The sequence below is a fragment of the Numenius arquata genome, chromosome 2, assembly GCF_964106895.1.
Source record: "Numenius arquata chromosome 2, bNumArq3.hap1.1, whole genome shotgun sequence".
NCBI lineage: Eukaryota > Metazoa > Chordata > Aves > Charadriiformes > Scolopacidae > Numenius > Numenius arquata.
Window position 1 is genome coordinate 6,023,391 of NC_133577.1, and position 16,106 is coordinate 6,039,496.

At 41.1% G+C, this 16,106-nt stretch overlaps 1 protein-coding gene across 1 annotated transcript in view; it reads left to right on the forward strand.

Moving 5' to 3' along the window:
* Positions 1-16,106, forward strand: part of ARFGEF3 (ARFGEF family member 3) — an 87,791-nt gene that overhangs the window by 39,366 nt on the left and 32,319 nt on the right. The window contains exons 7-12 of the mRNA XM_074168180.1: positions 886-928; positions 1,945-2,023; positions 4,738-4,842; positions 7,560-7,884; positions 10,276-10,388; positions 11,117-12,027. Coding sequence (XP_074024281.1) covers positions 886-928; positions 1,945-2,023; positions 4,738-4,842; positions 7,560-7,884; positions 10,276-10,388; positions 11,117-12,027 — 1,576 coding nt within the window. The remainder of the gene's footprint in view (positions 1-885; positions 929-1,944; positions 2,024-4,737; positions 4,843-7,559; positions 7,885-10,275; positions 10,389-11,116; positions 12,028-16,106) is intronic.

Consider the following 16,106-nt stretch of genomic DNA (forward strand, 5'->3'; position numbering starts at 1 on the left):
GGAAATTTTAAGGACTGTAGTTGTACAGATTATTTCCCTTACATCTGTTTTGGGTTAAGATGACCACTTCTATTTTGGATTATTAGTCTAATTTGGATTATTGGAACAGAATTAATTGGTTTACTTAAATTTATCTTCTGTCTGTGCCAAGTAGGTTCATTTTACTCGCCAAAACATTTACCAAAAAAAAACCCAAAAACCAAACCAAACCCAATAGTTTTGATATTTCAGTTTGGGTCTGAAAGTTGAATGTTGTTTTTTCTGCTTTTAGCTGTGAAGTAGGTGAAAAGTATCTGAGAGCTGCATTTGGATCCTGGCAGTTTGTTGTTGATGCTCGAGAGGAGAATTTGGCTTCACCTCTTTGTGCACTGGTAGGAAGAATCCGGTACCGCAGCTGAATCAAATGATGCAGGAGGTTGTTTGCATTTCCTGACTGCCATTAATTGTGTTACACTGCAACATTAACGATGACAATGTGATAAACTCTCTAATACTCCATTGATTTTGGTTGCTAAGTACTTTGTGAAATCTAGACTATGCTTTCCTCTCGGTTACTTTCACTGCAGCTTATATGCCTATCTATTACTGGTGTTTGTTAGGTGTAAGAAATCCCTTAAGGACTTACTCATCCCAGTTCAGCTCAATGAGATCTGAGTTCCTTGAATCTAAATATCTATTGAAAACAGATCTTAAGGAATTTTTAAAACTTCTAGCAAAAGCTTCACTTAAAAAAAAAAAACCAAACCTACAAAAACTAACAAACAAAAAACCCAAAACAGATAGAGGACATGGATTTCTTAAGAAAGCTCTGCTGTTAAAGTATTGTTCCTACAATGTTTTTCTACCCCTTGCACTGATTACACCACCTTTGTCTTTCCTCAACAGACAATTGAAAACCATGACGTCTCACAGAAATTCAAGAGTCAAGGTATTTGTAACACTTTTTTAGTGACTCCTCCTAATCCAACTTACTTATTCTTCACTTTCCTTTCATCATCACAGTACTGTTTGATGTCACAGCAATTGCATCTTCAGGATTTCTTACCTTCTCTGTAGCTTGATACTCTCTGTTACCTGTGATAAGAACTGAGACAACCCTTTTAGCTCCTGATACTTTCAGTCGTGTCTTCACTTGGACCATGGTAACAGCATTGCACTCAACAGTACCAATAAATAATTGTTTCAAGGTGCTAACTTCTGTAATTAAGACGTTTCAGTGCTCTGGAGTGCTCTAGTAAGTGCCTTTACGTCCTAAATTGAAATAGATTCATGGAGTAGGACGTGGAATCTGGAAATTACTGTGTTATTGTATTTCAGGCCAGAGACGTGGTTTAGATAATGGCAGCTTTTGAAAGCATATCCCTAGTGAAGGTCCGTTCATACTTGCCAAATGATTGTTTTACAAGAGAATTTTTTTCTACTCCCGTTCTGGCTTAACTTCCAAAATCTTCCCTGATAGGTAAAAATAGTCCCTCCTTTTGACCTTCTCACTGGATTTCTGCAGGAGGACTTGTGTGAATGGAGGCTAAAATCTTTGAAGTGCACGTGCATCCTCTTTAAAGATCAGGACCTGATCAGACATGGGAAGTTCTGTAGCAGAGACAAACTGCAGGAAGAGATACAGAAATTTTAGCTGCCATGTAGAATTACTGGAGCCAGTCCTTTTTCATTATTTATTTGTATACTTATTTTATTATCTGAATTGGGTTTCAGCTAACCTTCTGTAAATGCGTGTAAGCAATCAATGCTCTCTCCTGATTTAATACTATTGCTTTTTCATTGTGTGGAGATCACTTTCCAATCTAGGACTTTTCCTACTGCATCTTCTCTATGAATTTTGGCAGCCCTGCTCATTGTTTAGAAGCTCTGAAAGTCTACGCAGTGAATTGAGGTTGTAATCCAGCTGCACATAAGTAATGCCTCTGATCTTTGTCCTTTTTGGAGGTACTTCAGCTGAGTCTCTTTGTGATGATGTTGTATCTGTCCTCACTGTGCTCTGTGAGAAGCTCCAGGCTGTCATCAAGTGAGTTATTTCAGTTTATAATTTGAATTTATTACCTGGAGATTGAGAGTGTCACTGATACCTGTGATTGTGCTGTTGTAGTGCTGGGATTATGGAGCAAAACTGTGCTTAAATGAACTGTTTATTAGAGGAATTATTGTTCGTGATGCATTCATTTAATCATCAATTTCGATGAGAAACTAATTTGCCTTCTCTGCACACTGTTTGGCTTTAAAGAGTTTCCAGTAAATCTAATCTATAAGTAACTCCCATACAGCAGCTAAATACTTGTCAAAGGGAATTTTTTTTCTTTTTTGGCTTGAAAGCAACCACTGTAGAGAGAACAACAGTTGCAGGAGACATGGGAAAACCTAACAGAAACATTTGATATATTGTACCATTTTGGGGAAGACTATGGTTTAGGAACTACCAGAGCTGACGACAGCACAGACATCTTCGTGTGCAGTTCTTTTATAGGCTTTCCTCCCACGAGTGTCTCTAATTACAGCAAGATTTGAACGGGAAGAGATCCTTATTTAGCATTATTTAATCAGTGTCAGCATTTGGGAAAACAAAAGCATGTTTCTGAATCTTCTAAAGGAACATTTATTTATTTAAATTTTTTGGTTGTGTGCATAGTTACAGGACAATGAGATCTCCAAATGTGTGTATCTAACAATAGCAACAGGCAAAACCAGCTGAACGATTAACTCTTTGTATCAAATTTTGCCCACATGTGAGGCTATCATCTGATAAGTATTGTCCACCAAATGATAATCACTTTGAATTACTGGTTATGAAATATCAAAACTAAACTACCCGACAAGATCTCTCAAAATCACTGGAAGCCTTTTAAAAAATTATGTGCAATCCCAGCTCCCTATAAAACTGTCTTGAATTAGAACAAATTGAGGCATGCTGTAGATAAAGTACAGTAAGAGATTCAGAGGACTTAAAACACTCACTCAGCCATGATTTACTTCATGCTTCTAATTACATACCTAGACTGTTAGGATCTCTAATTATAAGCAAAGCGTTGTAAAGGATTCGGATTGAATCTGAGGAAAATAAATACCATTAGGATGGTCTTGTTAAAGACCTAACTCCATGAATGAAAAGCCTTTATGGATTTCAAGGCCTATTTTGATGTCTCCTTCAAAACGCTTTGTTGATAGCAACTTAAGTTTCTAACCTCCAGGTCAGCAAAGTGAGGTGTTAGTGTGCTGTACTGCATGTTGTAATTTCTTAGTCTGAAGATTAATTCCTACTTCTAGATTCCAAGCATATTAGAATTTGGTTTCGAGGGAGGCAAAGCTGTGAGTGATGAGGAAGAGTTCAGGGAGGTGAATTTTTTTTTCTCGGGACCGCTGGTGACTTTGGTGACTCTGGAATTTGTGGCAGGAGTGATACGAAAACCAACAGCTACGCTGAGGTGGGCAGGGGTGCAATATTTACCTGCAGGAAAATAATTTGGTAGTGAGCGGCATCAGAGCAATCAAGAGTGCAGGGACGCCCTGTGCCATGCCCGTATCGACTGCAAGATATTGATGCTACGCATTAAAACACGTTGTAAGAAAAGCTGTTGGGAAAGAAGACAATTGTATCTGGAATGTGTGCATATTTCCAGATAGGTATGGACTGTTGTGAGGGTAAGGCTGTCACCTCTAAAATATAAAACCAGCCAGCAGTTTTAAGCCCTCTATAGTGCAGAGGTAGAAATCTAGCTTTGAGCCTCGGGATTTGCTGTCTTCTGCCCGGTGTGTGGAACAGGTACTGTTTTACTTGGATGAAAATTCATCTACGTGAACAAAAGGGATTCAGGCAGTGACAGGAGAGCAGGCATTTCTCATGCCTTAATTTCAGTTAAGATAAATCCATTCTTTACAGCTTCCTTTACCTACGATCATACATCAGAAAAAATACGTTCCTCCAGCTCTCATCTGGGTTCAGAAAAGAATGATGAAATCCTAGTCTTTTTAGGAATGAAAAACTAAATTGTGAGTGCAGTTGGCATGGGGAGCTGCTTTCCTAAGGCAAACCTCAGCTCTGCTTATCTCCTGAGTCCCCCAGATAATTCTGAGAGTAGGTACAACACATTGAACATCACAAGTCCATCCATTTCAGGTGACCACAGGATCTTTCACATTCTTTCTCATGAAGCTCATGTTGTGTTTATGGTTTTGACAGAACAACTGGCAAGGCCCTGAAAGGTAGCAATGCCATCATGCGACTCTCTCCCTGTAGACATCGACTTTTGACCATTGTGGCTGTCACCAAGAAAACAGAAAACAAAACAACCAGAAGACAGCAGCCTAAATGCCCTTCAGATTGCTTGAAGAAACTATCCAATAGTGAAAAATCTTCTCATTGTCTCCTTTTCCTCTGTTAAAGGGTTCCTTCCTCCTCAAGTTTTCAGACTGAATTTGAATAATTATTTCTGTTTTCTTCTTTCTCTTTTTTTCCCATAGATTTTTTTTTAATCACTCGCTCTGAAATTTGATTACTTAAATCTATTTTCTCTCTGTTACACAAAGTAGCAGATCACTGCATGTGTTCAGTACAAAATAAATGGGATGATAAAGGTGATCACACCATTGTTAATCCATAGGAAGAGGCAAAATAAATGGCTGCTGTAACTTGCGGTGTAATTTTCAAGTGAAATAACGTAGTTATGTTAGCAAATTAATTAATCTTTGTTTTAATGTGACGTGAATGGCATCTTTTCTCTTTGCCAGTGACAATCGGCAACTTCAGCTTCTTTACTTGGAGTGCATCCTCTCCATGTTAAACAGCTCCTCATCCAGCATGCACCAGCACAAGGGATTCACTGATCTCATATGGTGAGTACATCTGAAGACTAATGCAAAAATTCAGCTTGTAAGTATAAAAGGACCTTCTCACCTCAGCCATGCAAACAAACCTGTAATAAATCTCCAGATGTGAGCAGAGCTTGCTGTTAACCTACTCTCAGTTCATTCTGTGCCTCGTATAAGATTGGTTAGGACCTCGTGCTCAACTAGCACATTAAATCACTGTAGTGAATTATCACTTTAATGAAGTCTAATGTATTTAGCCAGAACAGAAAATCTCTTGCGCTTTCCGCAATAGTTTGGACTTGTGTGTGGCATTAAACACACAAATATTCTGCTTACTGCAGGCCAGCGCTGTGGAGATTCTTACTGGTCTGATGCAGTAATACAGGAAGATAAGCAAAATTAATGTCAGATGGTGTCTGGTGACCAGAAGTGCTTAGGACCTGCCTTGCATAAGGACTAAGACTAATTGGTCTTCATGGTGCTTCCACTTTCCCAAGAAATCCTCTTTTTAATACACTTCACCAGAAAGACTTGACGTCTTTAGTGTTCCTATCTACCTCTAAATTGTTTGAGACGATCACCGCGGAGCACCTCAAATAATCCTTTTCCCTCTTTTTGTTTGCAGTAGTGGTTTTATATAGCATAGGGATAACTGAGTAATAATAATAAAGCAAGAATGTAACTAATATGCAATTCTTTGCAGTCTGTGCTCACCCTGTGACCTTGGCAGTTGATTGTGTTAAGAAAAGATACACATGACTGTTAATAGTGAATGTGTTTCTTGTGCCCTGTACTTTTTCAAATGGAAGTGTTTGATTTGGGTGCAGCAACACGTGGAGGCATCCATAATAACTTCCCTTGCTGTCCCAGGAAAATCAGTGGCTGCTGGACTGGGAGGTCTTTGGGTTGATAACACTTGGCAGCGTTGCACAGGGACTCTGTGCTGAGGCCTCTGGGAGCTCTAAAGTAACAGCAGAATTCTCTCTTTTATGGCAAACCCATTTCAGAAGTTTCTGCCCTTGAATTTCACCCGACCCTCTATTTATGCTTATGTGACTGACTGTGGGGCCGTCCTATAAGCGAGGTTACTGAAATTATCTTGGTTAAAAGAAAATACTTGCTCTTTTCTTTTAAACTTACATCATTTTGATGATCCAGTTCACACTGCAAATCTACAGGTGTTTGCATTTTTAATTGTGTATCACGAGGGCGAGCCATTGGGGGCAGGATTTCTCAACCTGCCAAGGAATACGTGTCCTCCAGATATGTGCTTAAAATTAAGCAGGGAAAAAAAAGCCCTAAACACTAGGAAGACCTGAAACAGTTTAAACTGCAAACATCATTTTGAATGTACAAGTACACAGTAATCCGTTAGCTGTCTAGTGAAGTTGTGAACCGAAGTGATAGTTGTCTCTGTTCTTTAAGGAGCTGTTGCCTACGTGGACACAACTTCCTTTCTGGCTGGCGCTTTGTAGTCAGTTCTCAGCAGAAGATAAAGAAGGGGGAGCAGACAGAGAAGATTGAGCTCTGTGTTCTTCTGACGGTGTTTCTCCGTAGTTTGATACAGCAGCACTTTGGCACTGAGACGTGTGGGGAATATGTTGCCGTTGCAACCTGTGATTGCGCCTGCTTCAAGGCAGGCACGTTTTTTAAGCGGTGAATTGATCTGTTTTGAAGTGCACCTGATCAGAGAAGGAAATGGAATAAGCAGACTCAAAGTCATTTTCTGATGTCTGATTAAAAGCTTTTTTTCTTTCTGTGACTTCAGGAAGCTGAGCTGTTTTAGCAAGCATGTTAAGAGAAGCAATGAAGGTTCTGGGCTGCATAAAAAATCTCGAGAAAATAAGATGTGTTTTCCTATGAGGATGTGTTACTTTCTGTGCTGAATCATTACTTATCATCGGGTGCTTGCTCTCGGCGAGAGCCTGAACCTCTGAGGCATGTGGGTGAAAACCATGTTTGGGACTGCATTCTCATGCAGCACTTGGCTTTTTAAATTAGGGTCTTGCAGACTGAAGTAAAATGTCAAGTACGGGAGTGCAAAGCTGAAATAACAGCTAATGGAGCAAAGTGCTGAGTTGGGTTTGGCTCTGGTTCCACAGGAGAATGATCTGCTGGTGTGAAATCACTTAACTTGAGTGTTCATGCAGAAACTAAGTTGAAGGAACATTGGTGTTTTTAGTGGTATGTGAGGAGTTACAATGCACGCTTTGAGTTACTGTAGAGGGTTTTAATTATGTTCTCAAAAGCCAGCAAAACAGAGGCTCACAACTAAGGGCGCTTACTAAAATACGTGCACGTGCAGCGCAGTGATGGAACATCAGGCCTTCTAGTTAACATAGATTGGGTTTTGTTTGGTCAGGTTTTTTTAAAGCTCCCAACTTGGACTGAAGAAGAAATACTTGGCAGTAGAAATCTAGAATTTCTACCTTGCGATAGGCTGCAGCCATTGCAAGAGGCAGGCGTGCTGTCCCGTCAAGGGCAGCGCTGCGCAGCAACATGAACTTGCAAAATCAGTATCTTGTTTATAAAGCACCCAAAAGTATTTCCATATGTCCTAGCATGCTGGTGCTTGGGAGATGAAAAAAGCCTGGCGTAATTTGTTATTCCATCTAACCACTGCTGTTGACTGATCATTAAAACAAGAGTGTGTATCTCATTTAACCGTGGGCTATTTTCAAGCTGTTCCTGTGAGATTATATTTTTCCAGTTACCATCTGCTGCTTTTCTCTTTTTCTCAGGAAGCAACTGTGTCCAGCCCTAGTAGTAATCCTGGGAAATCCAATCCATGACAAAACTATTACCTCAGCCCACAGCAGCATCTGCCTTGAGGCTGATTCACCTTCTTCAGGGATCTCTGATCATGGCCGGGGTTCAGGTTGTTCCTCCACAGCACCTGCCCTTAGTGGGCCCGTTGCACGGACCATATATTATATTGCAGCAGAACTGGTTCGACTGGTGGGGTCGGTGGAATCCATGAAGCCTGTGCTGCAGTCTCTCTATCACCGGATATTGCTTTACCCACCACCTCAGCACCGAGTAGAAGCCATCAAAATTATGAAAGAGGTAGGATAATCACATGTGCAAATCCAGGCATGTAAAGCAAAATGTTTATTTAACATTAATTGTTACTGGGTAGGTTTAGACTGAACATTAGGAAAGAATTTTTCACAGAAAGAGTGGTCAGGCGTTAGAATAGGCTGCCCAGGGAGGTGGTTGAGTCACCATCCCTGGATGTGTTTAAGAGCCGTTTAGATGTGGTGTTGGGGGATATGGTATAGGGGAGAACTTTGTAGTGTAGGGTAGATGGTTGGACTCGATGATCCCAAGGGTCTCTTCCAACCTAGATGATTCTATGACTCTATGACTCTATGATATGGGCATACCAGTCCATTCTATACCTCAGCAGTAGGGATGCTGAAATTGCCCTTTCTGAGCACGTCTGTTACATCAAAGCTACTCGGACAAATATTTTTAGTTTTACAAAGTCATAGTAGTGCTATTTGTCTCCATAACGCAAGCTGCTATGGCAACTCCGTCAGTGTTCATGCTGTGGTGCTGCACGGAGCAGATCTTACCACTGAGTCATGACTGCTCTTTTGGGTGAGACACACGATAGTGATCCAGTTCTCAACTTCTTTGGCGTCTTTCCCCACTCTCTGCTCTTGCTAGAAGGAGACGTTCATCCTCACAGTGTAGTATTCCAGGCATTAAAGTGAATATATGCTTTGATTACGTGCCAGGTTTTTGAAATACAGTTTTCTTGAGCTTTATGAGAATAGCCACAAGAAAGCTGCCAACATCTTAAGCGGCCGTGTCGAGACCAGTCTGTGCTGGCTTCCTGCCCAGTGCCTCCGACAGCGCTAGAACTGGAGCGCTGAGAGACTTCTTTGAGCAGCAGCTGAAATTGTGGGCTCTTCCGTTTCACGTGTGTGGCTTTCTTTTCGTGTTGTGGAGCACAAGGCGACTTACATCATTTGTAGGAACCGTGGTTTCTCCTACAGGGATTTTTTTCTCGCTTGTGCATACCTGGGATGTTCTGTGTCTGAAGATCTCTCCTGAGACCACACAGCTGCCCACTGGGCTGTTGTCTAAACTGGCAGTCACCCTGGCACTTATTTTCCTCTAATTTTAAACAATAGCAATTGAAGTTTTAGGAAAAACTCAAATCTCGTGTTGTTTCCTGTTGCCTCTTTCTGCTTATTAATATGGGCTTGTTTGTAAAGCCTTCTCCTTGTATTTCTTGGGGGGCATTGACAGGATGCCACTCAACAGGTTGAATCAGAAGGAATCACTTTGCCTGTCTTTGCATGACTATCATTTTGTAACTGGGTGACTGAGGAGAAAGGCCCCCTTTAGTATATAATATAATGCAAGATACTTGCTCTATATTTAGGCATAAAGATTATCTTGTGTGCAGTATCAGTTGAAACATACTCAGTCAAAAATGTAAAGCGCTGGAGAACATTCTACATGTGATTCTTGTTGAATATTTTGCTCTTCTCTGTCTGCTTTTCTGCCTTTAAAAAGAGTGTCGTGGTTTCGGCTGAATTTACCAAAACCGGACCGGCAGATGGCCCTTCCCCCCCCTTCCCCCCCCTAAAAGAGGAGAGAGGAGGAGAAAGAGATAAGGAGATTCAGAAGTTTAGAATGAACTAAACTACTTTAATGAAAAATTAATATTAAAATAAAAATAAAGAAGAAAAATAATGAAATAGATACAATATATACAAAACCGTATCAAGCTCCCAGGATGTCAGTTACATCACCGGCAGGCACTGGGGAAGTCCCAGACTGGACTCAGTGATGAATGGGAACTGGATCTGGAGTCAGGAACACACGGATCGGGATCAAAGGCAGATGAACAGACAGAGTCCTCTCTGGACGTCGGCCATCGCAGGAAGGGGGCTGACCCTTTGATCCCTCAGCCTTTATACTGAGCATGGGGCAGATGGGATGGAATACCCCAGTTGGTCAGGTTTGGGTCACCTCTCCTGTCCCCTCCTCCCCACTGATGTGACCCCTCTACGTTTTTTCCGTTTCCGACCCTCTAAGGGGGCAAATAACGAAATTGGCCGACCTTGGTTGTTATAGCAATAAGTATAAGCAAGGGCCTCCCTGCATATCGTTCCTTGGCGTGGAGCACAAACATTGGGCTTATCATTCTGAGAACGAGCAGTTTTCTCCACAATATGCCGTTAATTTCAGAGAGTTAGAGGAGGCCTAGCTAGGATGTAAAGTTACAGAACAGAAAATTGGTTCGGTTTTACTTCAAACCGGGACAAAGAGGAAAGGTGGTTTTAATAAGTAGAACATCAGTGTGCTGTTTTCCTTTGCTGTGAGAAATTACAGTACTGCTACCCTGGGTTCCAGGGCTTGATAGAACTGTGACTCATTTGTTGTATTTAAATAATGCTTAGATAATCCTCTAGTAACTTCTGTTTCCTTTCCTTTCAGATACTTGGCAGTCCTCGGCGGCTTTGTGATTTGGCAGGGCCCTGCTCTTCTGAGTCAGAATCCAGGAAGAGGTCTATTTCTAAAAGGAAGTCCCATCTGGATCTTCTCAAGCTGTATGCTTTGTTTCCTCCTTTATCCTCTTCTTTCCTAAACCTGTGCACACAGGACACTTAAACAGTTGTTTCTTCAGAAGCGTACCCAAATATGAGCCAGGTTGTGTCTCCCTGGTTAAATAAGCTGTGAAAATGGAAGAGGGCTAAAAGCTCTTACTGGTTTGTCGTCAGTCTGGGCCTGTTTGTAAAACTGTGGATAACTACCGTGTGGAGTTTGCCAAAATACCCAAATATGTTGGTTTACAGCTGGAAATCCTTGGGTTTGGGTCCCTAACCTTGCAATGAAATAATTGTGTGCTCATTTAGAGGTATATTTCCAAGATTAAGTCAAAGGAGGTAATCGAAAATTTAAAGATTGTCAGATTGAGCAAAAGGATTCTCAGTTCTTATAAAGATCATTTGTTGTAGGCAAGATCATTTTCAGGACACAGACAGGTTTAAATTTAGGGTTTATTTTTTATGTTTATTTTTTCGTGTGTTTGTCTGTAAGGGAAAACGTGCTGTGCATGCTGGTACAAACGCACAGAAACTGTTCCCCTGGTTGGCACTCCCTTTACAGAGTGGCCATGTCCACATGGGGGACAATATTTTGTTCTAATACTAGTTGTCTTTCTTGGGAGTAGTCTTACAGGATAATTTCCTTTCTTAAGGTAGATGGTGTTGGATGATAGTGACACGTGCTCGCTGTATGTGCTGCATCACTTAAATAAACTCTGTTTTAATTGTAGTATCATGGATGGGATGACAGAAGCGTGCATCAAAGGTGGTATTGAAGCATGTTATGCTTCAGTGTCCTGTGTCTTTGCCCTGCTTGGAGCGTTAGATGAGCTGAGCCAAGGGAGGGGTCTTAGTGAAGAGCAGGTCCAGCTGCTGCTCCGGCGCTTAGAAGAACTGAAGGATGGGACTGAGACAAGCAGGGACTCCATGGAGATCAATGATGCTGACTTTAGGTGGCAGAGGCGCATCCTGTCCTCAGAAAATCCTGCCTGGGAATCGGGAAATGAGAAGAGTCCTGATATTAGCATTAGTGTTACCACAGACACTGGTCAGACCACTTTGGAAGGGGAAATGGGACAGACAACTCCAGAGGATAATCCAGAAAGTCAAAAAAATTCACTGCCATCTCCAGCTGGACACGAAAGCAAAGAGATTCATTATAGAGAACCAGAGTCAGAGACCATCGACCAGCCAGATGTTGTTCAGAGAAGCCACACCATAGTCTATCCAGATATAACTAACTTCTTATCAGTTGATTGCAAGACCCGGTCCTATGGATCCAGATACAGTGAAAGTAACTTCAGTGTAGATGACCAGGACCTTTCTAGGACTGAGTTTGATTCGTGCGATCAATATTCCATGGCAGCAGAGAAGGACTCGGGCAGGTCAGATGTCTCGGACATAGGCTCTGATAATTGCTCCCTGGCTGACGAGGAGCAGACACCACGGGATTGTCCAGGTCACAGGTCCTTACGTACTGCTGCTCTCTCTTTGAAATTGCTGAAAAACCAAGAAGCGGACCAGCACAGCGCACGGCTGTTTATCCAGTCGCTTGAAGCTCTTCTACCTCGGCTTATCGCTCTTCCCAGCATAGAGGAGGTGGATGGAGCACTGCAGAGCTTCTCTTCAACGTTCTGCTCAGGTTTGCAAGCGTATATTTACTGTCTTACCAGCATGCACACTGTGACAGCACCTTACACAGGTTCTCTTGTAGGATTTCATCTTTAGAGAACGTATCCAGAATAAGGAGGTTTGTGCTTTACACAGCACATTCTTCCCCAGCAGCACGCTTAATTTAGGGCAAAGCAAATTGAATATGCAGGCACTGATTCACAGGGAGGTCAATCCATTGACTCTTAACAGGCTCTGGATTATGTCCTCAGTCAACAGAGAAATCACATTTTCTGTAGTAAGATACCTCTTCACAGGTTTGTGAAGATCGGTTTGCACACACTGTCATTAGAGAGAGGTTGGGGTTGCCCCTTGGCATGAAAGGCGTGGGGAGGACCATCACCTGTTTTGAAAGAGATTTAAATAGCTTAGTACATCGCTGCATTGCTGTTAGCAATGCCAGCCTCGCAAAGAAGGTGATAAAAATTCCACAGCAGTAAACTCTTGAAAGTATAAGAAAAGAGGAGTCACTCTCTTCTTCTTCACTCTAGTTTTTCTCAATGCTGCTATCTACCATGACAGGAAATGCAAAGCTCAAAGCCCAGACCAAGTGAAAAAGAAAAAAAGATCTTACCTTTTAAGAGATTAAATACCTGCAGTTCTTTCAGGGTTAGAACCTTTAGGATCTTGACTTGGTCTATCAAAAAAAACCCACGCCATGCGCAGGCTAGTTTGTGCTGTTGATAGTATATTTAAAATGTGTATAAATACATATATTTTTAGAAGGGTTTATTTTTCCTGACAGTGGCCAAAGTGGAAATGTTTGTTAAAATATATTTCTCTGTTTCTTTAACTTGATTCACCACAATTGCCTTTCCTATTGCTCCTCTCCTAATCATTGCTTCATTCATTTGTGCTCTCTCACACACATTAAACTCATACAGAGTGGTCAGAAGGGATGCCTCCCGTCATCTATATTTTAGCATAATTAGATACAAAGCTGGCTGAATAAGCTGATATTCCTGATACCCTGTTTAAATGCTGCCCAAATAAGCCCTAACTTGGGAAGATGGTAGATGACGTTAAGAAACATTAACCGTGTTATATCACAGAAAGGAGATATCTTGAAGGGGACATTAATATTAACTGCATTCCTAATTGAGGTGCTCAGAAGCATCCTTTCTGTCACAAGGGGTTTCTTTTTCCTGAAAAAGAGCGATCTTGAGGTTGTGCCAAAAGCCCGGGACTAGAACTCTAACTCATACTTTTGTGCCCTTGCTGCCTCGTGCATAAATACACCGCTTCTTTTCTCTTTTATCTATCAAATCCCTTTAGAACATTTTTAAACGTTGGAAGAGCTAGACCTACCAGACTTGTAGATTTTAAAGCTAAACATGGCTTTTGTTGTCATTCAGTATGACTAATACACCAAGAAAGATGGAAGAATATCACTCGATGTCTGCATAATTTCTGGTTTGTACAACTCTTAAAAACATATCTAGTCTTGGACTTAAGACTATTGAGTTGAGAAGGACTTTTTACTTTCCTAAGAAAGCCACCCCATGGGTAAATCTGTACTTAAAAATGTACACCAGTCTGATTTGGTGAAATATTCTTAGAAGATGCCACTCAGTAAGGAATCACGGAAAAATAATAGTAGCAAGTTATTGTATTAAAATAGCTTGGAATGGGTATCCTGGTGTTTCCAGAGGGCTGTGGCTGTTACAGAGTTGTAATTTTATGCTCTCGCAAGATCTGTGCAGTTCATGTTTCAGTTGGACACCTGGAATGAGACTCAATCCTGCTGAAACAGTCCCTTAAGTTGTACCTCAGATCTTAAGCAAAAGTCCATCAGTCCTCCTGAGGTGAGGACTTGTGTTCCTCTGGAGATGAGAGAGGCGTGAGTTTGAAGACCTCTAGAGAGAGAGAGACTTACTAAAGTTCAAACACATGTCTGGGGGTAGGAATTTCCCCTGGATAGCTTCCAAGACATCAGTCTGATCTGCCTCCACAGGCGAGGTTTGAGTCCTTACTTCAGGACTCCTTTGGTAGCACCAAAAATTCAAGGCACGAATTAGGTGATGAAGTTAGAGGAACTGGTCCTACTCGTAAATATAATGTCTATTATTCATGTATAACTCCTGAAGAATATATTAGGAAATTTGAGTGTTGTTAAAGATTCGAGTTGAGAAAGGGGACGGGTGCAGTTTGGAGACCAACCGGTACAGAAGCAGTATTTTTGTGTTTCCGGGAGACCTTGTTTAACTGCTTTGTTTCATTTTTCAATTTTGGGGGAAAATACATTAGTTACAATTTAGTGGTCTTTCTTACAAGCTAGGTCCTTAAATAGTGCTGTAGTATTACTGTGCTTTCATAGGATTGAAAAGAAATGAAAAGAGGTAGGAATTTGAGGCACTGACATGGGAGTATAAGCGCGGAAAAAGCGGTCAGCTAAGCAGACTTATAGTGAAACTAAGATTTGGAAGTCAGTTGGTTAAAAGCCTTCCTAATCTACAGTTTTTATTTTTCCTTAGAAAAGTTCCTCCTTGTGGCTAGAGAAAACGAATGCCAAAAAATTCCTTAGTGACACTGGAGTGTGATGTCTATATTTAAAAATACCGAATTATCTAAAAATTCCCAGCGTTATCTTGACTTGCACAAAACATGAAGTTTTCATTTTTTTTCAGGACCTGCTTTTACCTGGCCAATTTAAATGAACTGTTGCCTCTGTTAAGACAGGGCGCCGACCTCATTGTTTATTAAAGCTGGCAGATTTTATAATTAAAGTTGCTGATCAGTAGTCTCTTAATTCGGACATCGCACTGCAGTTCGTGAGACTAGTTAAGGCATTCATTCTAAAAACCGTGTGCCGTTGTGTGAATAATCATAGCAAACATTTTTAGCACCTCTTTTCAGTTTTGATTCCATAGCTTTTAGCAGCAGGGGTTTTATGTGGTTAAGCATCATTGCGAGTTTACGCATCAGCTGAACTTCTGCTTTTGAGATCTCGGCATCTCTCAAATGCAGCTGTTTATTTTCCCATATTTTAGAAGAAATTAGGGAGGGTATTTTTCCCAAATGCTTTTGGACGCTCAATTACATATCCACTATGTAGTAGCCACTTTTATGTGCAGTTATACACCTTCCTTTTTAATTGTAGTCTTGTATAGGAGGTTGCACATTTTTTTGAAATATTTTAATGCAAAATAAATAGGGCTTTTTTTTTTTTTTTTAACATACCTCTATGCCTTGGGGTTTTTACCACTCTAGCAGATTCTAGTCCCCAAGGTACATATTTAAGAGAGATAAGGCATCAAATCAATGTATTCTAGTTACATCGATACCATGATCCTCCATCCAACAAAGTGTTAAGATGCATCTTTGCCTTCGATTGATGAAGGAGTCGCTGGAGCTACTCACAGGCCACTTTCACGCACGTCATGATTGCAGTTTTTGGTACTAAGTAAAGATTCTCTGTTAAGGTTGACCACGAGAAATCTACCCCGGGGCACGTGGTGACCCGTGTGGGTATGGTGTGTGGCCTGCCCCTGTCACCCCTCTTCCACAAAGGTTGCTCCCTTGAAAACCTCCTCATTTTTAAAACCCACCCTGGAACAGTTACTCTCTCTCTAAATCCGCCCTCAAACAGTTACCCACCTTATCCACGCCCCCAAAGTGACGACAGTGGAAAGTCCGAGAAGGCAGCAGCACAGAGCTTTCAAACCCTCACGAGGCAAGAAAAACATTTGCTTCTTTTCTGTGTGTGGATTGATTTTTATTTTTTTTTTATTTTATTTTTTGATTTTTTTTTTTTATTAATGTTAATGGTTTGTTGTATTTTGTCTAAGAAGAGGCATGAACTTTATGGCGGGAGGAGCATATTCACAGTAAACCACTGCAGCAGTTAACAAATGACACAGCTTTGCTTCATCATGTAACTAACCTTGGAAACTGGTTTTTTTTTGTTTGTTTCATTTCAGACCTTCCTCTAGAATAAGGCTTTCTCTGTAATCTTCCCTGATTGACTTTATGTGAATGGATTTCACAGTCGATGTGAAAACCATGAAATATTGCGGGTCATGTGGGGCGTCTTAATATTTATGGCTTTTT